Raw genomic sequence first — 26,532 nt, forward strand, 5'->3', positions numbered from 1 at the left:
AGGAAGGAAGGAAGGAAATATATTAACAGCTCACTTCATTGCCTCCAAAACAGCCCATTAAAAAATATTTTATATACACTTTTATTATGTGATGACAGAGGTCCACTTAAATTCTGGGCTGGGAATTGGACATTTTTGTTACAGCTCTTGAAGTTATTTTGATTGGTGAATGCAAATTTAGTAATAGAAAATTAGTTGTGATTCTGTAAACTTATAACTGAGCATATTCCAATAAACTCAATTAGATCAATGAGATTAAATTAAATTACAAACGGATGCAATTTCCAACTACTTAAAATTAATGTTTTCTATAAGAATGCTTAAAATGGACCTCCTACAACTATATGACATAGAGGCTAAGTTATGACTTCTTGCTTTAATCATTGCTATACTGCAGTCAGATCAAAGTTTTAATCATCTTCAGCTATTTCTGTTTTAGGGTACCATGACCATTTCTGTTGCAATAACAAATGCCAAACTTTTGGGTATTCATTTTGACTCAATATTATTGCATTCAGAGAATTTTGCTCCCTGACATAAGAAGCACATTAGGGTCAGAATAAATTGGAGAAAGAACTACTGTAAGCAAAATATAATCAACAGATAAATGCAGGTTTAGCTACTTGGCTTCGTATAGAATTTTGTTGCATAAAACTACTAATAAATTGTTGATCCAGACAAAGTCAGTCTTTTTTGGTGCAGAATATATTTTAGCAATGTATGTAATTCATTTCAGATTCAGTTTTTATTCTGTGAACTATTTGCATTTATATTGGACCACATGATTTAACAAGTTTGACTTAACAAAGATTAATATAGAAGCATTAATACCTCCCATTTTTTTTACTGTTTTAAAATTCCTAATATTCATTGCTTTTGTTTGCGAAATCCACAATAATTCTGATCTAAGCATATCTGAAGTGTTTGAATTAACAATGTAACATTTTAGTTCAAACATTTACAAACATAAGATTACTGCTAAAGCTTGTTTGGCAGTTCTCAAATTAATTCCTTACACATAATCCAAAGAATATGTACAAATGTTACAAAACTAACTTTTGCTGTTTATTCTGCATTAATAGTATAATGAAGAAATAATACTGATTGTAAATAAATACTATTTTTTCTTAAATGCCCCTGAAGACAGGCATTTAATTTTTTCTCCACATATCTTGCAATGGCATTGTTTGTTTAAGGTAGTTTTTAAATAAGCTTCAGTTGACTTGAGTTCCAATATTGGCCAGGAATAAATCTATGTTCATACAATAGACTGAGCTGAAACCAAATAAACTGTATTATGTTTACATTAGTCTACTAATAATAATTGATCTAGTTGTGGAGTATTAAAAATTAACCTAGTTGTGTAGGTTTGCATGACACTCCTAACTATAAACTAACCATATAAGCTGGGTTTTCACAAGATACTGAGATAAAATTTGGTGTGGCTATTTTTTGAAAACACTACCATTTGCTTAGCACAATGTGTGAACCATGTAACTATTTACCTCATATAGCAGAAGGGATCTGAAAAATTTCAGACACTGTGACACACACACTAGTTGCTAGACTTAACACATGATTATAAAAATATATTTTGACATCTACTTTTCAAGAATACACTATTAAAATCTAGAATATTATTTTTATCCAAAGAGCATGTGTCTGAATAGCTTATAAACTTCAAAGTTAATATAGTTTGCATAACTAACACATTGGGGTCATGTTCTGAATTGAATGAAGCTGATTCTTTTAAAGGAAAAAAGGAATTCCCCACATGGAAAGAATGCCAGTATAGCAGATTTTATTGTATTTTTACATTATGAACCATTTTACAGGCTATAATGATTCTCATAGCTACATTTAGATGTAAAAAAGTGAAGTGAACAAATCCATGCATGGAGAGTTTACATCATCTTTGGGTGAGAAAGAGTTCATACTTCTATTTTATGAATAACGAGTTCATTTAACCAATCCTGTGTTCAGATCAGCTTGTTCGCTGTCTTTTTTCTTGGTTTCTGGAGTATTTAATGGATAGGATTCCTTGTTTTCTGTTGGAATACATCTTAGGCATTTTAAACAAGATCCTCCTATTTTGGCAAAATCCTGGTAGGTATTTTCACTTGAAAAGCAATATAGTATGGGATCTGCAACACAATTAAAAGTGGTCAACAAAAGAGAAATATGATAGATGTTAAAGATTCTGGCAGCAAATTCACAGCTGTTCTCAAATAGGCTGCGTATTAACAAAAGAACATGATATGGTCCAAAGCAAATTAAGAAAATTAAGATTGTACTTGAAACTAGGCGTTTAATTTGAATTTTCCTCTTTTTCTGAGTGCCGTGGCTCTTCCGGACAACACGTAGAATTCCATAGTAGGAAAAAATAAGGAGGCAAAATGGAAATAGGAAACCAGCTGTGAAACGGTAAAAGTTTATGTTATGTTCCCAGATTTTTATGGGATAATGCTCAAAGCACACTACGTGGCTCTCCGAGTCTTTACTCACTTCTCCATGTCTAAAAACCAGCAAACAAGTCACAATTTCTTTAGTCCAGATGACAGTGCTCACCACCACAGCAGCCTTCATTGTACGACACTGATGGAAACGAAAAGGATGCACCAGTGCAAGGTAACGGTCAATGGAGATACAGCAGAGAAAACCCACACTGATATAAATGTTTTCATAAAGGAGGATGCCACAAATTTTGCACAAGAGTTCATTGTAAGTCCAGTTGTCATGCTGCAAAACATACTGGAGCCAAAAAGGTAAAGAGAAAATGTAAAGCAGATCGGCTACGGTTAGATTGCAAAGGTATATTCCTAGTTCATTCTTGACCTTAACTTGCAAGTAAGCATAGTACAGTGAGAGACAATTGGCTGGGAGTCCTACTACAAAGACAAGTATATATATCACAGGCGACAACATCTGGTGTATGTTGTGATTAATGGTGCAGTTCTGAGTGTTATTGTCCATCACCTCTTCTGGAAGAATCCCTATGTTCTGCAGTCCGTTAGCTCAGCAGACATATTTTTTATTCTGCCATTTCACTATCTCTACGTTTGTTTTATACGATTATCAGTACTTGAAATCATCTGCAAGAAAGGAAAAAAGTCACAAAACAACCCTTATTAAATTCAACAATAAATCAGTCTTTTTCATAATTCAGGAACACAAAGGCTATACTCTAATACTTAAAACTCTTGAACTTAGTGACCAGTCCCATATCATAGCAAGCAATGGTTCATTGAACCATCAGTTCTTGAGTAAATAACAGTTGACCTGGGTCAACTGTTGTGACCCAGCTCCCCAAACATGACAAACCCTCTGACATGAACTCAAAAGATTACTTTATTAGGAGTGCCTGTAGCTCCAGCAAAAAGTTTCTCACAGGCTAACAAGTCCAGCCAGAAAATGAATAGTTGTCCACCATATCTATTCATCTCTACCTCTTGCCTTTTACCCCCAGAACTAGGGTGGGGCCTAGTTAGCAGTGTTGGCTTTTCCTCCCCCAGGATTGGCCCACGGCTTTCCATTGCTCTCCTCTGTCTTCTGCACAGCCGTGTGTCAGGCACTGGACCCAGCTGTTCCTCCTTTTCTTCATCAACCACTTCCAGACCTGGGGGCTGTTGACTCTCCATCTGAGGGCTCATGGATGGGTCCGCTTCTGTCTGTCTCTCTCTCTCTGCCAGCTCCATTCCCTCTTCTTCCTCGGAGCTCTTTTTTTGCCCTGATGCCGACCCTGACTCCCACTCCTCCTCCTCCTGTGATTCGGCTGCTGGAGGGGCCAGTGGCCAACAGGCCACAACAGCCATAATATATTCACCTGTGATTAAGTTTACTTAATTAAACCTGTTTTCTCACTTTGTGCTATGGTGGGGGGGGGTGCAGGCAGTATAAACAGTGGTGGGCTAGGACTAGAAAGAGTTCACATTCACCCTTATCCATAGTAAACCTATCCGTAGAGGGCTCCCAAGATCTGGTGATCTCTAAATGGCAACAAAAAGTTCTCTTCGTCATTAGCACTGTCTGGAATTTGAAGCCCAAATCTGATAGTCCTAACGAAGGGATTCCCTGGGTATCCCCAGATTAATTATTCTATCTCATCTGAGTTTGGTTATAGGATAGTTGTGGGGATATGATGAAGGGAAATATTAATACTGGCAGACTTTGAGAAACATAATATAACATAACATACTATAGTTCTGTTATTCTAATTGTATGGTTACCCATCTCTTCTAAGCAATTCTGGGTGGCTCACAAGTAAAAATAATACAATAAAGACAAGTTAACAACTAGTACACAAACCTAGAAAAACTATCCATAATTAATTAAAAAAACAAAATAATCATCAGCAATGGAATTAAATCTACATAAAGTCAACTCAGCCATTGATACTGAGCAATAAGTTATATTGACCAAATTTGAACGCCACATCAGGCTAAATTGTAATTCACTAGTTTGTTGTTACTGTATTATAGAAAGCTAGTAGGTTTGCTACCTACTTGGTACTTGGATGAAAATGTGGGAATTGTAAGAGCTGTTGTTTAAACTGGAAAGTTGTACAAAATTCATCTGAAGAAGCTAATGACACGCAACTTTTTAAAATGTGACCAAGAAAAGTACACGGGTGAAGTCATTAGGATCTGAGCTCAACCAAAGGTATCATTACCTTTGTAAATATAACCCAAAAGTTCAGATACTTTGTGGAGAATATATTTAGTTCAAGATTTAAATGAAGTTCCAAGAGTTCTGACTACTTTTATTTTTGCAGATGTTTCACTGCCTACCTTGGTAATATATTCAATACTATAATATCAGACAATTGAGGTCTGTTGATTAGAAAACCTCAGTATATGATTGAGTCGGTTCTACTGTTAGGTGTTTTTGTTTTCTATCATCTAGTTTTTGCTTCACAGAAAAGGTTGCCCCCTTTTGTTTATCTGGGTGTTGGTTAATAGCTGTACGATAAGGGATGTGGTGATTTTATGCTGTTTTTAACCTCTCACCAAGTTGACCTTTGGCTATTTTATTGAGGCAGTGGTTGAGTTTAGGTTTATGTGTCTGTTGGTTGATAATTTATCAGAATGCCAGTTTTATTAGGGATTTTTATGTATTCTTGTACTTGGTCCAAATTAGAGTTTCAGCGGCTTCCGAGGCAAATTCATGGTTGAAAGTATCTGTGCACAGTGAAACTAATGAGGTTCTGTCATGTCTTTTAACTGCTTATGGTACTATTGAATATGTTCTGTTAATGTTCTACCAATTTGATATTCACAGTTCGTGCATTTTGTTTTATAAATTACTCCAGTTCTATCTTCTTTGGTTCAAGGTCTGTGGTTTTACTTAAAATGCTTTGCAGAGATTTTGTTGGTTTGTGTGCTAGTTCTTCCAAGCAGCTGTAAAAATCTATTGGTGAGTTCTGAGATATGCCATAGATAATTGTGCCATTTATTATTACATATATTACTATTTATTTATTAAATGTATATATTGCCTATCCCCCTATCAAGCAACTCTGGTCAGATTACAATGTTTTCTTAATAATATAAAACAAAACATCAAAAGTTTAAAATATTGGGCATCAAAATTAAAACATTAAGTTAATAAAGCCAATAACCAATGCATACATGGGGTGGAGGTTGGATCTTATACTAATTTACTAGCCACCTCCAAAATGAGTCGCCGCCGCCGCCACCGCCACGGAGCGAGCCCGACTCCTGCCCGAATCGCGCCGTGCGAGTGCTGATGGGGAGCTGCCGAGTCCGGCCTGAGCTTGGCGGCTGCTAGAGCGCGAGCCCCGGGAGGCTGAGGAAGGAGCGGCGGCGGCGGGGTTGCAGCCCAGCCGGGCTCGCACAGCATGGGTAAGGCGGGAGAGGAAGGAGCCTTCGCTCCATTACTCCGATGGAATGACCTTTTCTTCTGGCCTTTGGGGTGGCTCTCGCGGCGGCGAGCTCGCGCGGTCGGGGAAACCCTCCCTCCCTCAGCCGAGAAGGACTGCACCGCCAGGGCTTCCCCGCGCCAATGCATAGCCTGGCGGGAGTTACTGCGGCTCACCCGGCTCCCGCCCCAACTGGTGGTGTCGGGGCAGCCGCTGCCGCTTTCTAGCAAAAAGGTCGCTCGCCCAAAACTCCTCGCCTTCTCCTGGGAAGGGCTGGATGGCTAGCCGGAAGGGTTGAATAAGCCAACCTACCTCCTCCTCCCTCCTCTCCCTCAAGCGAAAGAGCGTTTTCCCTTTGGAAGAGAGAGAGAGAAAGGAGGGGCCGTTCCTCCCCTTCTTCCATTCTTTCTTCTCCCTCCGTGCTTCAGAAGCTGGGCGTGTGTGTGCGCGCCTGTGTGCCCTAGTCCCCTTCTCTTTGGCGGCGCTGGAAGAGAGAGAGAGAGAAAGGAGGGGCCGTTCCTTCCCTTCTTTCATTCTTTCTTCTCCCTCCGTGCTTCAGAAGCTGGGCGTGTGTGTGCGCGCCTGTGTGCCCTAGTCCTTCTCTTCCGCTGGAAGAGAGAGAGAGAGAGAGAGAAAGGAGGCCGTTCCTCCTTCTTTCATTCTTTCTTCTCCTCCGTGCTTAGAAGCTGGGCGTGTGTGCGCCTGTGTGCCTAGTCCCCTTCTCTTCCGCTGGAAGAGAGAGAGAGAGAGAAAGGAGGCCGCCTCCCTTCTTTCATTCTTTCTTCTCCTCCGTGCTTAGAAGCTGGGCGTGTGTGCGCCTGTGTGCCCTAGTCCCCTTCTCTTCCGCGCTGGAAGAGAGAGAGAGAGAAAGGAGGGCCGTTCCTCCTTCTTTCATTCTTTCTTCCTCCGTGCTTCAGAAGCTGGGCGTGTGTGTGCGCCTGTGTGCCTAGTCCCCTTCTCTTCAGCGCTGGAAGAGAGAGAGAAGAAAGGAGGGCCGTTCCTCCTTCTTTCATTCTTTCTTCTCCTCCGTGCTTTAGAAGCTGGGCGTGTGTGCACGCCTGTGCCTAGTCCCCTTCTCTTCGCGCTGGAAGAGAGAGAGAGAAAGGAGGGGCCGTTCCTCCCCTTCTTTCATTCTTTCTTCTCCCTCCGTGCTTCAGAAGCTGGGCGTGTGTGTGCGCGCCTGTGTGCCCTAGTCCCCTTCTCTTCCGCGGCGCTGGAAGAGAGAGAGAGAGAGAAAGGAGGGGCCGTTCCTCCCCTTCTTTCATTCTTTCTTCTCCCTCCGTGCTTCACCGTGCTGGGCGACCTGGAGCAGCTGCTCTTCAGCCAGATGCTCGGTGAGTCAGCCCGTCCCCTTCCTTCCCGTGGGGGTCTGCCTTGCTGGTGAAGGTTATTGGGGCTTTTGAGCAAGGGAGGAGGAACGCGAGCACCGCCTTTCGCGCTGGCATTCCGGGATTTCCCTTTGTTTAGAGCTGGGAATCCTCCTTCCCCCTTTTGCACTCCCTCCCTCCCTCCCTCTCTCTCTCTCTCTCTCTCACACACACACACACACACACACACACACACAGACTTCTAAAGTCGATTGGCACAATGCTAAGCAAACACAGCAGTGGGTCAAGGGTGAAGGGCTAGGAACCTGGCAGGTGAAAGGTTGAGCGACATGAAAGGCAAAGACCACAATTGTTTTAAGAAAGAAGCTTTAGCAGAGAGGGGGGATGGAGGGTGTTTTAAATTTTGGCAAACAGCCAGGCCAACTGTATTGGAGAAGGTCACACAACTGGCCTTAACATTTTAGCTGCTGTCTTTTCCTCACACTTGGGTTTAATGATATTAGAGACCCTTATTGCCCTGCCAAAAAAAAAAGAGCCACCCCAACGTCTATGAAAATTAACCTTCTGCCAAGAGACACTGTGCAGGGTATTTTCACTATTGGTGTGCATACAGGCTTAGATTTGTGCTGGGTTCTTAGTGCTTAGAGCACTGACCTTCAGAGGCACCCTGGTCCCTTGGAAGCTAAAGGAGGACTCATTTTCATGCTTGCAGTTGTATTGTCAATTTCTGTGAGACAATGTTGTTGAAGTAACTCACTCACTCATTCATTCATTCATTCATTCCTTGTGTGTCCAATCACACTTAGCCAATAAAAATTCTATTCTATTCTATTCTATTCATTCATTCATTCATTTTATTTTGTCAAATACATATTAAATAATTATATAAATATAAGCATGAATTGAATACATAAAAGGAATACAACTAAAGGGAACATTAGGACAGGGACGGTAGGCACGCTGGTGCTCTTATGCACGCCTTACAGACCTCTTAGGAATGGGGTGAGGACAATACTAGATAGTCTTTGGTTAAGGCTTTGGGGATTTTGGGAAGAGACCAGAGTCAGGTAGCACATTCCAGGCATTAACAACTCTGTTACTGAAGTCACATTTTCTGCAATCTAGATTGGAGAGGTTCACTTTTAAGTTTGAATCTATTGTGTTCTCGTATTGTTGTGGTTGAAGCTGAAGTAGTCATTGATAGGAAGTACATTGTAGCAGATAATTTTATGAGCTATGCTCAGGTCATACCAAAGGCGGCGTAGTTCTAAATTTTCTAAAGCTGGGAATCCTCCTTCCCCCTTTTGCACTTTTATTGTTTTTCGTTCAAATAAATATTCATGTTATTTTACTTGGCTCTATCTTTATTTTTTACATTGACCAGTAGCTGCCTCATTTCCCACCCTCGGCTTATACTCGAGTCAATAGTTTTTCCCAGTTTTTTGTGGTAAAATTAGGTGCCTCGGCTTATATTCGGATCGGCTTATACTCGAGTATATACGGTAATCCAAATATCAGGATGAAGATGCTCCAGGAATGTCAAGGAAGAAGATAAATTCCTGAGGAAGGAAGAATGCTTGATGTTCTAATGCAGATGCTATTGTTCTAGTTTTAGACAGATTTCACATATTTCAGCTTCTAAAGCTGAACACTATGCAAGGGCATACAAAACATAAGAAAGAATTCCTCCTGTGGGGAAAAATTGTTTCTGTCTCCCTCATTCACATTTGGTTGAGGTTCCCAATGAAAGAACATCCCATATTTGAAAGTGGCAGAAACGCTTTTCTGGAGATAAGAAGTATGCTGAGGGAGAGTTGATGGAACATTGGCACTATTCCAAAACCCACTTATCCCAGTCAGACACTAACCCCATCAAATGCCCTTATTGATGGTTCTGCCAGCACACAATTGCATTCAATGACTCATTTTCCTTTTGTTAAAATACGGGATTCCTATTCACTTAGATAAGCCAGCCAGTCTGGTGTGATGGTTAACCCACTAGGCTAGAAAGCAAAAGACACTTGCTTTCAACATGAAGCCAGCTGGGTGACTTTGAGCTAGACTCTCAGCTCTCAGGCAATAGCAAACCACTTCCAAAAATCTTGCCAAGAAAGCTGCAGGAACTAGTCCAAACCATCTTCAGGGGTCATAACTGACATGAACATACACACAGAGACAAACACAGAAAGGCAGACAGACAGAAAAATCACTTAATGGAGGACATTCCTCCTCCTCCTGTATGGATTTTTTTGCATCAGAAAGTACTGGCAATGCTGCATTGCATCACTAGCCTTGTCCCCATTGGCCAAGCAGGCCAATGCACTAGGCTGAACTGGTGCGATTAATCAGGGATTGGGAAGTGGTTTTGTACTACTAAGCCTTCTTAGTGAGTTCCATAATGAGGGGTTATTTTTTTAAGTTCTTCTTCCCTTCCAACTCTTTTTTTCTTGGAGGATTAGATTGACTGAGTTTTGATATTTCCATGGCATGGCAAAATGAATGGACTTTTAAATATAGTTCACCAGGTCAATTGACCCTTTTTGACGTTCCCATAATACACTAATTCTACTGCAGACACATATCCATTAACCCAGTAGTTAAGTGTGCTATGGAAAGAGGGCCACTTTGATGTCTTCAGTTTGTTCAGTAAAAGTAACATCTTCCAAGTAAACCTTTAAAAAATTCCAAGGAGGGAAAAGGAACCTTTTTTATATATATTTAAGCAAAGCATTGGTTCAAAGGGAAAGGAACATACAGAGGTTGGACAATGTTTCTATTGTTAACAGACTGGACTGTGGGGAAATGTGTGTATTATTTTTCCAAATCTCAATGTCAGGAAACAACCATGAAAGGCAACATTCCCATTTCTTGTCAATGACATTGTCTAAAATCACGAAGTATTAATGTATTCAGATTACTACAAAGTTTCACAAACATCATACAAAAATACCGTAGTTATTTCACTTCTATACTAAAGACTGACTTTGCATTAACTCCCATTGCAATTGAGTATTTTTACAAGTGAGCACAAATGCTCACTTGTACAGTTTTCTTCAACTTGGCTTAGATGGAGGACGATGGTAGTTGTAATCTAACATATCAGGGAAACATGAAATTGGGTAAGGCTACCATAAGATGACATGTCATTGAATGTTATTTCTAACATCAACACGTTACATACTTTTGAATTCCATTTTGATAAGAGTACACTATATGAGGACCGAGAGCCAAACTTTTTAAAAAAAATGTATTTATACATGAAACCTGCTTTATAAAAAGGCATACAATGTTTTTTGCCAAATTTGAAAGCAAAATTCTCTGCTTCTTTTTCCTGGTCTTTCGCTGACTTCCTGGCAATAATTCTAACCAATTATCAAAGCTGTTGGGGAGACCATACACCAGGGGTGAGATTCAGCTGGTTCTATCTGGTTCGGGCCAACCGATAGCAACGGCTGTGGGAGGCTCCGCCCACCCACCCAGATGTCATCACTAACGGCCTGTTATTGACCCTCTGCTCAGAAGGCTCTGCACATGCGTGGAGGAGGCGTGCGTGTGCGCATTTGCGAACCGGTAGGGAAGGTAAATAAATTTCACCCCTGCCATACACCCTGTTTGCTTTCCCAGCTCAAGTACAATTTAAAAGTACATTTTGCTGTTTTCCCACAGTTCTGCCTTGGTTGTCCTTTAAAAAAAAACAAAAAAAAAGTGTTTGTGTACCTGGGAGGGGAGGAGTTGAAGGAATCTTCAGTATATGGGCTAAAGCCCATGCCTGGGTGAAGATGTATATCCAAATTCAGATGCCTGTCTGGCATCTGTATTGACAGGGAGGCTTCAGTACTGTACAGGCAGTCCTTGGCTTAGGACCACAATTGAGTCCAAAATTCATGTTGCTAAGTGAAACATTTGTTAAGTGAGTTTTGGCCCATTTTACGATCTTTCCCGCCACAAATGTTAAGTGAACCACTGCAGCTGTTAATTTAGTAACATGGTTGTTAAGTGAATCTAGTTTCCCCATTGACTTTGCTTATCAGAAGGTCACAAAGGAGGATCACATGACTGCAGGATGCTGCAGCCATCATAAATATGAACCCATTGCCAAGTGTCTAAATTTTGATCACATGATTACAGGGATGCTGCAATGGTCTGAAGTCCTTTTTTTCAACACTGTTGTAACTTTGAATGGTCACTAAATGAACTATTGTAAGTCAAGGACTATCTGAATTTACAATTCACCTTTGCCTGGTTTAGCTTCTCACCAGATTTTAATTTGATTATTAGGGCAAACGTTTTGACTGAGAGCACAACATGCCTTGATTTGCCTACCATGTCTGTATACTAGAAAAGAAAAAGGACCAAAGAGTACAGAAGATTTTTTTTTTGTCTTCAGTGTTTCATTTCCAATTTTCCAAATGCTGTTTCTCTTAAACTTTCTACCTTTTTTTAATAAATGGAACCTAGAACTGTATATTGTATGGTAGTCGGTATTTGAATGCTAGATTGCATAGCACATTAGTAAGCAACCACAGATATATTCTGAAAATTGCCATTTTAAACAGGACTGAAATATTTAAATGAGACATAAACAATAGGCTAATTACTCATCAGTGCATAATTTCCCCCTTAAAGAGGACACATATTACTCATTACATCAAGTAGAGGTCTGAGCTTATTTACACTTGGAATTTCCATGTCTGCTTGGCTTCCTTTTAATCAAAGAGCATATCATCAGTGGTGGGATTCAACCGGTTCGCTCCTCCCCTCCCCTTCCAGAAGTCCCCCCGCGGCCTGTTTTTGTCCCCAGGAGGCTGCAGGAAGGCCTACTAGGCCAAAAACAGGGCGCAGGGAGGTGCAGCATGGCCCTCACCGCCTAATTTTGCTCCCAGGGGGTGCAGGAGGCTGAGTGCTGCCTGTCACAACCCCTGGCCATGCCCATCATGGCCACACCCACCGGTCATTAGGGCAGAGAACCTGTTGTTAAATGATTTGAATCCCACCACTACATATAATTCATATGAAAGTTATGGCTATAATTTGTAAAATAGCTTTTTCACCTAAAGGATGTAGGTACAGTTCAGCATTAATGATTCCATTAATAATTCATTTATTTTTAATAACAAAGGGTAAATTTTGAATGCAATCAAAATGCATTTCATATTAAATCTAAAATATGCAATTCATATCTATCAAAATTTAATATAAAGGCTCCTATCAAATCTAACTGAACTTCCTGACAATTAAAACCATGCTGAATATAATATTTCAAGAACTCTGTGGCATGATACCACATCTCAAACCAATAAAACAAAAGTAACATCTGATATATATCAGATGTATCTGATATATCATATACATATGATAGCATACATCTGTTTCAGCAGACTCTACCCAGTTTAATTTTTGAGAAGTCTACAAAAATTTTTGAAATTCTAGAGTGGTGCTTCAGATATGTATTGATGATTCTGGGCAATATGGATCAATGGACTAATGCAGATTTAAGAGATTATGTGTGATCCCAAAAAGCAGATGTGGAAAACAAGACTAAATACAAAGATAAAGAAAGGGAGTATCTATTCCAGTGAACAGTTTTTCAATAAATTGATTATCACCAGCAGTTAATAATGGAAAACATTGTTAACCATGATCTAGTTGCTATGTAGCTTTAATGGAGCATTAAATAGCTAGAGGTCTAGTTGACATATCACTATAACCCCATGATGGCGAACCTATGGCATGCGTGCCACAGAGCTCTCTCTGTGGGCACACAAGCCATCACCCCAGCTCAGCTTCGCCGTGCATACGCACGCACCTCCCATCAGCCAGGGGTTTTTTGGGTCTCTGCCGTGCATGCGTGGGGCTGGGGCGCATGCAGGAAATGTGCGCACATGCGTGGGGCACATCCACATGCATGGGGTGTGGCACATGCGGTGGCCATGTGCACATGTGTGGGGGTGGGGCATACATGGGGGGTTACACACACATACACAGGCACACATGGGGGGTCACACACGCATGCTCAGGGCGTGCGGGAGGTGCCAAAAAGGTTAGCCATCACTGCTATAATCTATCCTCACAAGTGGCTGTAAAAACAAGAGATAGAGAAATAAAATGATTCTCCTAGCTGTAGAATATTTTGTTCACTCATCCCCTTGTTGATTTTGCCAAATAAGTTTTATTTGAAACAAAGTGAGGCTTATATTATATTTATACAAGTTATTTTAAACAAAACCAGGCACAGGCTCAGACACTGACTGCTGCACTCCCAATATGCAATTAAATAACCAATGTTAAACAGGAAACCAACTAAAAAGAGAACTGGGCTACAGCCAACAACAGCTGAACCACCTCAAGCAGAGAGAATAGGAACAACAAGTTACCTCACACTGAACCTATTTTAATATAAGCAGCTTGAAAATTACACAAGCAAATGATACAACAGAGAAAGCACAGTACAGATATCTCAGATCAGTACAGCAAGATGTGTAAAACATCAGGACTGTAGGTTATACAAATATTTCAAATGTCTAAAAATTTTGTAGCAGAAGTTATACATCCAGTTATCACTTTGGTTCCATCTTTCATAAAATCTCAGGCAGTAAAATCTCAAGCACAGATGAGCAGTATTGGAACAGATTATGGTATACATTCTTATACACCCCTGTTCAGGCCTCTTATTGCTTTATGGGTGCAGGAATGAATAACATTGCCCTCCTCCAAGCTCATGGCAAATATACCTGGGTTTTCCAGCTTCAGTTAAAAGCTGTTGTTTTTTGTGCTCCAAGCTATCTTAAGTCCTTCAGAGCAGATGGTCTCCAGCACTTTGTTCTATTCAGGGGTGAAATGCTCCTGGTTTGGACCGGATCACGCGATCCAGTAGCGATGGCAGCGGGTGGTTCGGAGAACCGGTAACAAAAATCCCTGCCCTCCTCCCCACCCCAGCTGAGCCACACGATCATCAGAGATTGAAGAGGTTGTAAAAAAATGCTTTTAAAAGGTTCTGGCAACCAGGAAACTCATCTGGGATCGTCAGAACCCTTTAAAAGCTTTTTTTCCTTTGGCGATCCCAGATGAGTTGCCTGATCATCACAAGCTTTTAAAAGTATTTTTTTACATCCGAAGAGGTTGTAGAAAAAATGCTTTTAAAAGTTTTTTTTAAAAAAGTTGGCCACGCCCACCCAGTCATATTAGCCCACCACCACCAAGCCACGTCGACAGAACCAGTAGTAACAAATTTTACATTTCACCCCTGGTTCTATTCCAGTAGTAACCCCAGTGCCCAGTAGTTGTGGCTGGTAGGTCTCTGTCTCTCCTTCCATGACTGATAATTACTTTGGGCAGCCATTCTGTCCTTTGATGACAGGCTGCTCTGTTCTCTGCTGGCTGGCAGTTGCTTTTTTTATTTATTTATTTACATTTATATCCCGCCCTTCTCCGAAGACTCAGGGCGGCTTACATTGTGTAAGGCAATAGTCTCATTCTATTTGTATATTTATATACAAAGTCAACTTATTGCCCCCGCCCCCAACAATCTGGGTCCTCATTTTACCTACCTTATAAAGGATGGAAGGCTGAGTCAACCTTGGGCCTGGTGGGACTCGGGCCTGCAGTAATTGCAGGCAGCTGTGTTTAATAACAGGCTATCTTACAGCCTGAGCCACACTGCGGCCCCATAATATTTTGTAATATTATGATTGATCCACCAATCGCCTCTTAATTTGACAAACCATCCTCACTGGGAAATGAGAGCTCCATTCAACCTCACATTAGCCAGTGGAAACCCTTCTCAGTTGCTGCCTACTGGATAAAGTGTGCTCCCCTTGCTTTCTCAGCTCTTGCTCACAGTACTGCAAAACTTCGTTTTCCTTTATTCTTTAAAACATCTTTAAGCTCAAAGGTAGGAATGTTGCTACCCTACTTTGTTTTTGTGAAGCTGAATTACCAGTCCTTCCTTGTTTCCACGGTCCTTCAGACCAAGGTAGGAAACAAAGAACAGGGGGTTCCCCTTTCATCACTTTGATTATTGCTGCAAAAGAACAAAAAGAGCAAGAAAGAAAAAGGAAAGGGTCTGCTTTAGTATCAAAGGAGATAATATGAGAAGGTGATGGGTAGGTATCCATCAGTGGTGGGTTGCTACCGGTTCTCCCCGGTTCGGGAGAGCCGGTAGAGGAAATCTTGATGTGTGAGCGAACCGGTTCGCTCTGCCCATCAGTTGGGCCCTCCCACCTGTCTCCACGCTATACATACCTTTATTCCTTGTTTTTAGCCCAGCTATAAGGTGCAGCAGAGTGATTGCCATGCCTCAGCTGTATTTTTATTCAATGAGCTTGTGCAAAGCGCAAGTTTGGCACACGTGTGAGCATAGCAAGCATGTGCACAGCGATTGCGTGCAAAGCACATGCACGAAGCGAACTGGTGGTAAAAACTGGTTAGAACCCACCACTGGTATCCATGTATGCAAACATCTGGAAAAGCAAAGGGAAGACCCCAGGACTAATGAAAAAGGAACAGCCCCTAAAAGGAAAAGTCAGGCACTGGAGAACAGCCCACTCAGGAGGAATCAGAGAAGTTCTTCCCTGCATGGATGGGATGGGCAAAAGTTAGAAGAAGACCAGCCAGATCTTGCACTGGCCATAATCTAGACCCGTGATGGCGAACCTATGGCACACGTGCCCTAAGTGGCACACGGAGCCATGTTGCCTGACACACACGGCTTTGGCCATTCCTCTTCTGGGTTTCTGGCGTGCATGCCCGCGCGATGATCAGCTGGCCTTCGCCGGAAACCGGAAGACCAGCTGGCCAGTGCTGGAAACCAGAAGTTCATTTCCCAGCACGCACATGCCCCCTGGGCTGCTCCTTTTCTGGGTTGTGTCCCCAATGAGCATGCGCACGCACACAGTTCCTTTTCAGCACTTGGTGCTGACAAGGTTCACCATCACTGATCTAGACAATGCAATAACCTAACACTCTTACCATTTGATTCCAATCTGGGCTGGAGTTTCAGGCATTGACTCAAGAAACCATTTCAAGAACAGCACAGGAAACAAGCTGCTATGTGGAATTCCCCATAGAACCTATTCATATTTTCTCCAAAAATTAAAACTATATTCCAACTGAAATTGGATTTTTCCTACACACAAGGTCCATACTTTTGTGTGGTTTTCTGCAATACATTAACTTACTTTTGGCACTATCAAGTGTACTCGTACCTTACTTGATGTGAAGACTTTTTTCTAGCATTGGTTAACAATTAAATTGCCTCTGGGTCTTATTCCTCTTCTTAGATGTTTTAAAAAGCACAGGCACCACTGACCAAATTGTGTGTTTCAATTAATTCATAAGTGAACAGAAGATGATACAACTGCCACATGGTACAAAGTTAAGCGTAATATCTTTCTGCAAATTTGAATGCATACTGTACTTATGTGCTGTGCAATTGTTTGCAGCATCAGAATAAGAAAATTGTCAATATCAGACACTCTTTCAGTCAGCACTCTGAAAGTCCCCATTCTATTGCTTTTGCCAGCCAGGTGGGACAATGCCAAGGTGACAGGACTAAAATCACAGAGAACTCTGCTCATATTTTCAAGATCCACAAACTCTACTTTCATCTGGCTTTTAATTCAGAGTAAGTATGAATTTCTCTTTGGTATTATAATAATTCACTCCTAAATTAAAGAGTACCGATAAGCTTGGAAAATCTCATATTCCAAAAGTGGGCAAGATAATTTCACTTTCTTTCCAAAGCCTCAAAATTCTTTGATAGATGATAAGAAAATAAAACTGTCTCCTTGTCAATATGCTAGCCAAAGTGGCAAGAATAAAGTCTTTAATTAAATTGTTCTCCTTCCATATTCTGAAACAGAATTTTCTACCCTCTCTTTTAGTCCTAATGCAAAAAGAAAAAAGAAAAGTTGGTCAGCTCATACAATGCAGGTCACAAGCCATAAAAAGTGACATACCAGTAGAATCATAGAGTTGGAAAGGACCTTGGAAGCAGGGGTGAAATCCAGCAGGTTCTGACAGGTTTTGAAGAACCGGTAGCAGAAATTTTGAGTAGTTCGGAGAACTGGCAAATACCACCTCTGGCTGGCCCCAGAGTGGAATGGGAATGGAGATTTTGCAATATCCTTCCCCCAGGAGTAGGGTAGCAATTTTGCAGTATCCTTCCCCTGTCACACCCACCAAGCCACGCCCACAGAACCAGTAGTAAAAAAAATTTGGATTTCACCAATGCTTGGAAGTCTTCTAATCCCCCCATTACCCAGTCCAGAAATCCTCTTTCCATCCTAGACAAATGCTTGTCCAATTTTGAATACTAATCAAACATCAACAGCTTCAGGAGGCAAGCTTTTCACTGGTTAATAATTCTCATAGTCAGAAAATTCTTCCTTTTCAAACTGGATCTCTTACTATAAAGCTTCCCCCATGTTCTTGTCTGTACTCATTTCAGTTCCTCAGCATCCATTATGTATTATCCCACTACAACTGGACACAGCATTTCAGGTGTGATCTGACCAGGTCTGCATAACACATACTACACTTCCCATGTTTTAAACATTATACCTCTGCTGAAGTAGCCACGGCTGAATTGGCTCTTTTAGTAGCTGCAGTACACTACTGCTTTCTGGTTGATATGTGGTCTACCAAGGTCCCACTTCCTTCTTATAGGTGTGACTGCTGCAGTTGTTTTTTCCTGCCTAACTGCAGCACCTTAATGTTTTTACGACTGAACAACATTTTCTTCAAATCCTTTTGAATCTTGATCTTCTGGAGTGTTGGGAAATTTTGCATATTTTATGAGCATCCCTTTTATTCCCTCAGCCAAATCATTTATAAAGATATTGGAAAGAACTGAGCTCAGGGCAAGCCCCCTGCCCTCTCTCCATGTGGACATAGATCCATTAAGGACCACACATTGGTTATGGTTGTTCAGCCAAGTATGAATCCATCTGGTAGAGGGATCGCTCCAAATTTTGCAGTTTATCAAGAAGTTGGTCTACTTTATCAAATAACTAAGAACACTACAAACAGTCCTCAGTTACTGACTATTTGGTGTCCATTCTAAATTTGACAGTCCTGAATGAGCAGTACTTGTGACCTTTCCTTAAAATTCTAGGTGTTGCACCTCAATTTAGGTGCTTGGCAACCAGCTCACACTGGTTGCAGCTCCTTATGGTCACACAGTCACAATTTGCAACTTTCCCTGCTGGCGTCCCACAAATTCAGTGGGGAAGCTAAAGGTTGCAAGGTGCTCTGAAAATCTTCCTCCATCCTTCCTGCGTACTGCACTGCACCCTTCTTCTCTTAGAATCCCTGAACTCACCTGCACTATGCCTTCTTTCTCTCAGATGCTCTCTGTTTGCACATAGCCATGCTCTCCTTCCCTTGCACATATGCAGCAGTTCAGTTGCACAAGCCATAAAACCTACTCTACCCATGTGTGGCATCCCTGACCTGCTTAGTGGAGACCTCATCACTTCCTGCTTAGTGCCAAGTCCATCTTGGGGATACAATGGCAACCAGGACTGTCTTCATTGTCATTGCTAAGTGATACAGTCACATGACATTGAGTTTCACAACCACATTGCTTAGCTATGCTTAGCTAAAAATTCTGGTCTTAATTGCCATCAGAACCCTAGAATTGTCTGTACAATACACAGAATTATCTTGGTGCACTAATTCAGTCATATTGTCAAAGAAAGCAATCAGATTTATCTGGCTTGACTTTTTTTATAATGAATCCATGCTGCCTTTTGGTACTCATCCTGTTTGTTTCTAAATGTTTGCAAATATAATGATTATATTTTTCCAAGATTTTCCCAGATCCCAAGCTGACAGTTGTCTGTAGTTTCCTGGGTCTACTCCCCCCCACCTTTTAAAATATTGTGAAAACCTTGGCTCTTCTTTAGTCCTTTGGCACATAGCCTGAGCTTTGAGCTTCTCAAAGATTTCAATTGCTGGCTCTCATGTGACATGACCAGTTCCTTTAACACCCTGGGATGTAATCCATCTGGTCAAAGCTACCAAGTGTTCTCTCACCAATTCCTCACTGTTTATGTCTTTCTTTCTCTTCCCTTCCCACTAGTGTTGCTTCTGAAAGTCAAACCTTTTCCCTTTGTGAAAAGACAGGGGCAAGGTAGGAATTAATTCAACTTTGTCCCTTTTGCCTGTAACCATTGGCCTTCTCCAACTAGTTGTCCAACTTTTTCCTCAACTTTCTTCTTGTTTTAGACATGTTGTTTTTGGCCTTCATTGCAAGCCTCAGTTCATGATTATCCTTAGCTTTTCTGATCCCATCCATGCAGATTTTGCCTCTTTCCTGATATTCTACTCTATATAAAAATGTCACATACTTTTTGTCACATATGGTGAGTTCTAGGATTACATGGTCCCTCACTCCAAAGGTCCCTACCACTTACATTTCTTTAACTTACTCCCTGTTAGTAAGTTAGTTAGTCTAATATAGGAGAGCCTGTAGCTCTTTTCTCCTCCTTTGAAAAATATGAAAAAACTCACTGATTACTTGATCTATATGAAATATAATGATACAAATAAGACAGAATATAATTGTGATAGGTTACTCTAGCAAATGCATATGGCACCATGAGTTCCACATAAAATTTTGAGTCAATTATCAGCTATGAGCTAGTTCCCACAAATGCCATATTTAATTTGAACTAACTCTGCCTAAATCTTATATAGAGATGGGCAACTTAAACACATATATTGCCTGGACCTGTATGTTCAAAACAAGTCATTTTTAACCTATCATGTGACAATGCATGAATCAATATAAGCTCTTCTCAGTCTGTTTACTCTGAACTCAAATGCTATTGTGTTGTTTAATTCAATAATTTCCTCTGTTGGTTCTATTCTTATAGATATAACCATGTTGGCAATTTGCAATATGAACCATGGATTATATCCAAATATAGCTAGTTAGTAAACACACAAAAAGAAAAGCTCTTTAAACACTCACCAACTGCCAATTCTGTCTCAACAAATAGGACTAGGACTACAGGTAATCAAGAGGTACAGTATTTTAGCTCTCACTATAAGAAAGAACTGTTATTGTGTTTGTCCATGCAAAACTTCTGGAAGGTCTTGGCATTATTCCCAATTTATCAATGAGGAACCGTGACTGAACTTTCTTGTCAATACATGCAGTTTGTTCAAGAAAATTACATATCTACTTTTGATGGTCACAGGTTACCGGCTGCTAGCAGGACATTAGTATTAAATATCAGGAATTATGGGCATAATTATGGGGAATTAGACACCCTGGTTCAACTCGGACTTTGGCAGAATAAACCTTTGATCAAGGAGAAAGTGGTACTAGGATAACAGTATGAAAATAGCATAATAAAGTTTAAGATGGCACAAACTATTGGAGGCCAGACAGATACAATTAGGAAATGGAGCAAAACTCTGGATTTCTAAGCTCACTAGAAGCTTATTTTTATCATTTTCCAGATAATCAGTATTTTAAATTCTGCAAGTAAATGGATTAATGGTCAGTGAAATTCCTTAAGCATAGGAAAAATTGTTTAATAGTTTCCAAAAGCAACAATTAGAGTGTGTGGCATTTAATACAGGATTAAGTAATATGTGTGCTACCATGTGCAGTATTTCAATTTTTGCTACGTTCAACACAGAAATGGCAATATCAGTTTGTAAGCATCTTAGATATGCAAAACCCAGCAGACAGAACTTCCCTCAAACCTTTTACTTAATCACCTTGAGATTCCACTTGCCTTGAATATGGTCTTATCGAAAATAACAATGTCGTCAGTTCCCTTTCTTTTCTCTGACTGGTTTTCCTATGTGCCAGTACAACTTACAAATCACAGCATCTTTTGCAAAACTTTGAACAACCAATGAAGAGTTTCTAATGTATGAGCTTTTTAGTGCCTTTGTCCCACAGGGTGCATTCTAGAACAAAAACTTTTTTGGTACTCATTCACAATACATATTTTTAATATAGTGTTGAATTTCAAATTCAACAAAACCCTGAAAGGCTTAGATCTTTGGAAATAGAAATGTATGTACTGGAATCTTCACTAATTTATTTGTGTGTGTCTGTGTGGGCATGTTTGAGAATGAGAGAGCATGAGTACAGATATGTCCATACTTACTTATTGCTAAACTTTTACAGTCACTCCCTTCTACCACCTCAAATCTGTATACTATTTCAGAAAAAAGATTGCTAATCCTGTAAATTATTCAGAGTGTAAGATCATTAGCAAGAATTCTACTAAATCCCACCAGAGTGTTTCAACTGCAGCTTTCTGGTTCCTCCAGATCACCTGGGGCGAAATTAGTGTTCAGCTAGATATCTGCTTCCAATTCTGGAAGTTTCCTGATACTATTAAAATACTATCAATTACTCTCATTCTTTGCAAATGTTAGGACAGTGCAGTATTTTAGCATGAAAAGTTCACAAACGTTCTTTTTCAAGTTTGTAATACAATGGCTTAAAGATATGATCCATGTCATCTGAAGATTAGTTGTCCATAATTATTTTCTTTTTTAAAAAAACCTTGGTTTTTTTCTGGCACAATGTGCCTTTTTTCCTTCCCGTTAAATCGCTCACAGGAAACCCAGATATCCGGAGAAAATAGACTCTGCTCATAACAGTAATTATAATCCACCAGCGATACCTTCATAATTACCAATATTTTGCCAGATGCCTTTCTATGTGCTAGCTTTATGTCTAACCTCTTCTTTTGGAGCCCACTATATTCTATACTGGATTTTTTTCTACTCTTTTCTTCACAACAACCCTATGCAGTGGGTTGAGCTGAAAGAATGGGACTGATCCAAAATCATACAGTGAGTTTCCCTGGCTAACGCCAGGCTTGGGTCTGGATCTCCCAGGTCTTATTCTAGTTCCTGTTTTCAGTGGGAGGCAATAGTTCATATTTAAGAAAAATAAATTCCAGGGGGGTTAAGTTCTATTTTCTGTTAGTTTTTCTATAAGTTCATTTATTGGATTTTTGTGCCAATGCAACAAAAATATTTTTTTAATTGAACACTTCAGAAAAAACATAAACAATTACAAGTGAGAACATGAAAGAAGAATGAAAAGATATAATACAAATGGATAAACCAGAAATTTTAAAACGTGAAGATTACAGCTTTCTAAAACGTTGTTAATTATGAACAATGACATATATCAGGTAGATATATATAGAGATATAGATATAGATGTATAGATATAGATGATATAGATATAGAATTTTGTAGAGGTCTAAGAATTCAGAGGATGTGTTTCACAATGTGTATGAAGTATTCAGACCACATGGGTATGCATGCACAATTACTTTTTGCTGGGAAGAAAGAGAATGCATCTTTTCCAGATGTTGTCTGCATCCATAATATTTAGCTTTTTAAAGAACAGGGCTTTAATATACTCAATCCCCTTAAAGCTGTATTCAATTCTAATGAAACAACCTTGCTAGTCTAAGCTTTGGAAGACCAGCACCGAGAGTAGAAGGCGGCAGCTGCTAAATTTTGCCTTGCTGGACAGCTCCTTTATTTCTTAATGTTGTTTCATGTTTTCTAATGTAGCATTTCCAGGAAAATATTTCACCATATGACAATAATCAGAAAAATAACCACCGACGGATTGTTGGTTTTGTGTCATTGGAAGTTAGTTCTTTAGAGAATTAAAATCGGTGATTAATCAGAAATGACTAACCTTTAAAAGCTCTTTAATAGAGCTCAGGCAAAAGTAAACAGAAAATCCATTTGCATTTACTAGAAATGTGCAAACGTCAATGGGAAACCCAAAGGTGCACCCCCATATCTGCTGCAAGATACAGAGCTATGAAATTTAACATTTTCTTCAGGAAAACAAAACCAACAAATATTAAAAAGCTGCCAAAATAGCTGGTCAATTTTTAAATTCACAGTGGCACAATTTGCTATTGAGTAGTAGCTTATAGTAAGACAAACTCATTACAAATATTTTAAATGGAGTGGCAGGATTTTTTTAAAGATGCTGAGGGAAAGGAAACTCAATAGCTAAAAGAATTGATTTGTCTGCTTCATGACAACAGACCTTCTATCTACATTCTGAGCATCTCAGTTTACGTTACAGAGATCCTGTACCTACCCAGAGATTTTATAGTGAGGCAATTATCCTGGCCTCACTCACACAAGAGACCATCCAGATGTTCAGCATTTGAAGTGATAAGATGGATTGATACTTTTTTATTCAATGCTGCAATTCTGATCAATTAAAAACCTATTGTATTGATTTCACGTATACTGCTGTTTGTCAGCCACTGAGCTCAGTGGAACAAATATTGGAGGGGATTACATTGTCTTAGGATGCTATATGAAAAAAAGAAAAAAATCAGAATGTTTTTTTGTGCGTGTGAAATGAACCCAAGAATTTTTGGAAGATCCCTGCATATACAACTTATCCTCAGCTTACTACCACAATTTGGCCCAAAATGTATGTTGCTAAATGAGAAATTTGTTAAGTGAGTTTTGTCCCATTTTATGACTTTTCTTGCCACATTTGTTAAGTGAATCATTGCAGTTGTTAAATTAGTAACACAACTGTTAAGAGAATCTAGTTTCCCCATTGACTTTGCTGATCAGAAGATTGCAAAAGAGGATCACATGACCCTGGGACACTGCAACCGTCATAAATATGAGTCAGTTGACAAGCATCCAAATGTAAATCATGTGACCATGGGGATGCTGCAATGGTCATAAGTGCGAAAAATGGTCGTAAGTCACTTTTTTCAGTGCCATTATAACTTCGAACAGTCATAAGTGAACTGTTGTAAGTCGAGGACTATCTGTATGCTACCAATGTGTGTCTTTTGTACTGTTCTAAAGGGATGTTTGTTTATTGTAGGATCTTTTTAATACCCAAAGCATATATTCTGTTATCCTCAACATGCTAATCAGATATAAGTGGTGACAAACAGTGCAATCACTATGAATCTACTACCCCATGGCATGCACATTAATGTTATTAGGATAAGGAGTTAAACATTAAATATTCACGTGCAGAAGGTTGGGCTTATTTCCATGCTATTTCCTGCACGCAAGCAGGTTTCTTATGGGAAATGTGTCACATCTGAAGCGGATGAAAACAATAGGAAGTTTTAAGTTAAAAGGATAGGCATGGCTTAAAACTATATATAGCATATAATACTGAGTTGGCAATGGAACAAACTGCAAATAAATGACTGCTTCATCTGCCACGTGGGTATTGTGGTGAAAAAAGAGTCATATAAAAAAAAGGTTTAGTAAATTTGCCTGAGGAATTTGTCTGAGCAGGAAGACCAGATCTACAATGATATCTCATTGGAGAACAGCCTAATGCTGGGAAAGATTGAGGGCAAAAGAAGAAGGGGACGACAGAGAACGAGGTGGCTGGATGGAGTCACTGAAGCAGTAGGCCTGAGCTTAAATGGACTCCAGAGCATGGTAGAGGACAGGAAGGCCTGGAGGAACATTGTCCATGGGATCGCGATGGGTCAGACATGACTTCGCAACTAACAACAACAGTGATATCTACAACTCAGGCAAAACAAAGATCCAGTACTGATACACATTTTAAATCAGACATGTGAACAGTGATAGTGAGAAATATGGGTCTCCATCAAGATCTAAAATGGATATAAATGTTGAATTTGCATGTACATATATGCACAGAGGCCTTCCACTTCATTGTTTAATTGACATAGAAAAGTAGCACAATTTAAAAAGCTGAAGGATATTTATTTTTATTTATTTGTATCCCACCTTTATTATTTTTACAAATAACTCAAGATGACAAACATAGCCAAAACATTTCCTTCATCCTGTTTTCCCCACAATCATAACCCTATGAGGTGAATTGGGCTGAGAAAGGGAGTGACTGGTCCAAAGTTACCCAACTGACTTTCATGGTTAAGGCAGGTGAAATTCAGACAGATAGAGAATATTGGCTGGGAGCTAGTTTCTTATACCTTTCTGCTATGAGCAAACGTATTTTTTCTGTCCTGAAGATCTCTTGATCCAAATGATCTGCTTAACCCAGATTTAAGCATTGCAACTCTGATCCAATCTCTGCTTAAATAGTTCCAGAGAACTGTCATCTCCTATCTGGTCTGCTTTTGAACTGTCTCACTAGTAAGTCAGAATTGACTTCCTAACAATGCTTCTCTTAAATGCTGAATTTCTAACACACCCAGACATCTTGTTCACTTACTCATTTAGCATCCTGTCATTGTCTTCAATCTGAGCGTTCAAAGCAGCATATTTTTTAAAAAAAATCAAATACAAAGCAATCAAAACACAAAAAGTAACACTTCAAAGGCCCACTTTCCTCTGAGCACGAACTAGACTTGTAGCATTAAGAATGTCTGGGTTTGCCTCAGAATATAAAACCCCAGGTAGCTTAGTAGCAAGTACTCTCCTCTTCTAAATAAGGATTTTATAACACATACCCCCCCATCAATATCTATTCAAAACTTCATTCAGTTTAACAGGAATCTATCCACTTACAATATACCTACATTTCAATACTTCGGCTGCCCACTATTTCAGTTCAAATAAGGAACACAAACCCAGCTGAGTTATTTCAAAAGAAGCAGCTCTGTTTGCTTTTTTAGGGGTCAAGGACATATTTATGGGTTCTCTACTTAATTCCAGCCATTTCCAACCTCTTAAAAGAAGGTCAGAAATAAATATGTCACTATTTAGGGAAACTCACATAGCATTGAACTGTTGCTGCTGCCCGGTTTTCACATCTATTTCTTAAAATGGGTTGATGCTCACCTAGAGGAAAGCGCCCTGGAAGTGGTAAAAGTTCTCCTGCTCGTGAAATGGAGCTTCTGCATCGGAGTTTAAGCGAGGCTTGTCTGACTAACCTCCTCCCAAAGGAGAGCTGTCAGAGACTAAGGAGGAGGAGGAGCAGCAGCAGCAGCAGCAGCAGCAGATCAGCTGCTTTGTTTGTCAGTACCACACCACAACCCTGCCCTGCTCAGATGAATTGGAGGAAACTCCACCAGATGCTTCTTAGCATTTGCTTAAGCTATCATGTGAGGGTCTCTCAATGGTCCAGAAAGGCCCAAAAGCAAAATGTTCATTCCAAAGATCCCATTTTCACAGAATCCTAAGCGATGTATTCTTCCCACTTCGGCCGCCTTCTCTACAGTATAGATCTCAGGACTTACGAATTGCCCTGTTAAGCATGCATTTGCTTGTTTGTTTTCTACCTTTATGATTTTTACAAATAACTCAAGGGGGCGAATATATTCAATACACCTTCCTCTGCCTATTTTCCCCAGAATCGGTACTTTCTGAATCCCCTCTCCTTGA

The 26,532-nt window shown here is 40.0% G+C and overlaps 1 protein-coding gene across 2 annotated transcripts; it reads right to left on the minus strand.

Annotated features, from left to right (window-relative positions):
- GPR68 (G protein-coupled receptor 68) lies at nt 1–26,283 on the minus strand. 2 transcript variants are annotated; one of them, XM_058162562.1, is made up of 2 exons: nt 25,990–26,283; nt 1–3,092 (listed from the first exon to the last, which is right to left on the minus strand). In XM_058162562.1, the coding sequence occupies exon 2, from the start codon at nt 2,971–2,973 to the stop codon at nt 1,960–1,962; it is 1,014 nt and encodes a 337-aa protein (XP_058018545.1). In that variant the 5' UTR covers nt 2,974–3,092; nt 25,990–26,283; the 3' UTR covers nt 1–1,959. The 2 variants fall into 2 exon arrangements, with proteins under 2 accessions (XP_058018545.1, XP_058018546.1); XM_058162563.1 differs by having other exon boundaries at nt 25,925–26,283.
- Nucleotides 26,284–26,532: the final 249 nt, after the last annotated feature.

Source organism: Ahaetulla prasina, chromosome 1 (genome assembly GCF_028640845.1).
Source record: "Ahaetulla prasina isolate Xishuangbanna chromosome 1, ASM2864084v1, whole genome shotgun sequence".
NCBI classification, from domain to species: Eukaryota; Metazoa; Chordata; class Lepidosauria; order Squamata; family Colubridae; genus Ahaetulla; species Ahaetulla prasina.

Coding starts and splice junctions, on each gene's coding strand:
- GPR68 (XM_058162562.1), bottom strand. CDS start 2,973: ATGGACAATAACACTCAGAACTGCACCATTAATCACAACATACACCAG.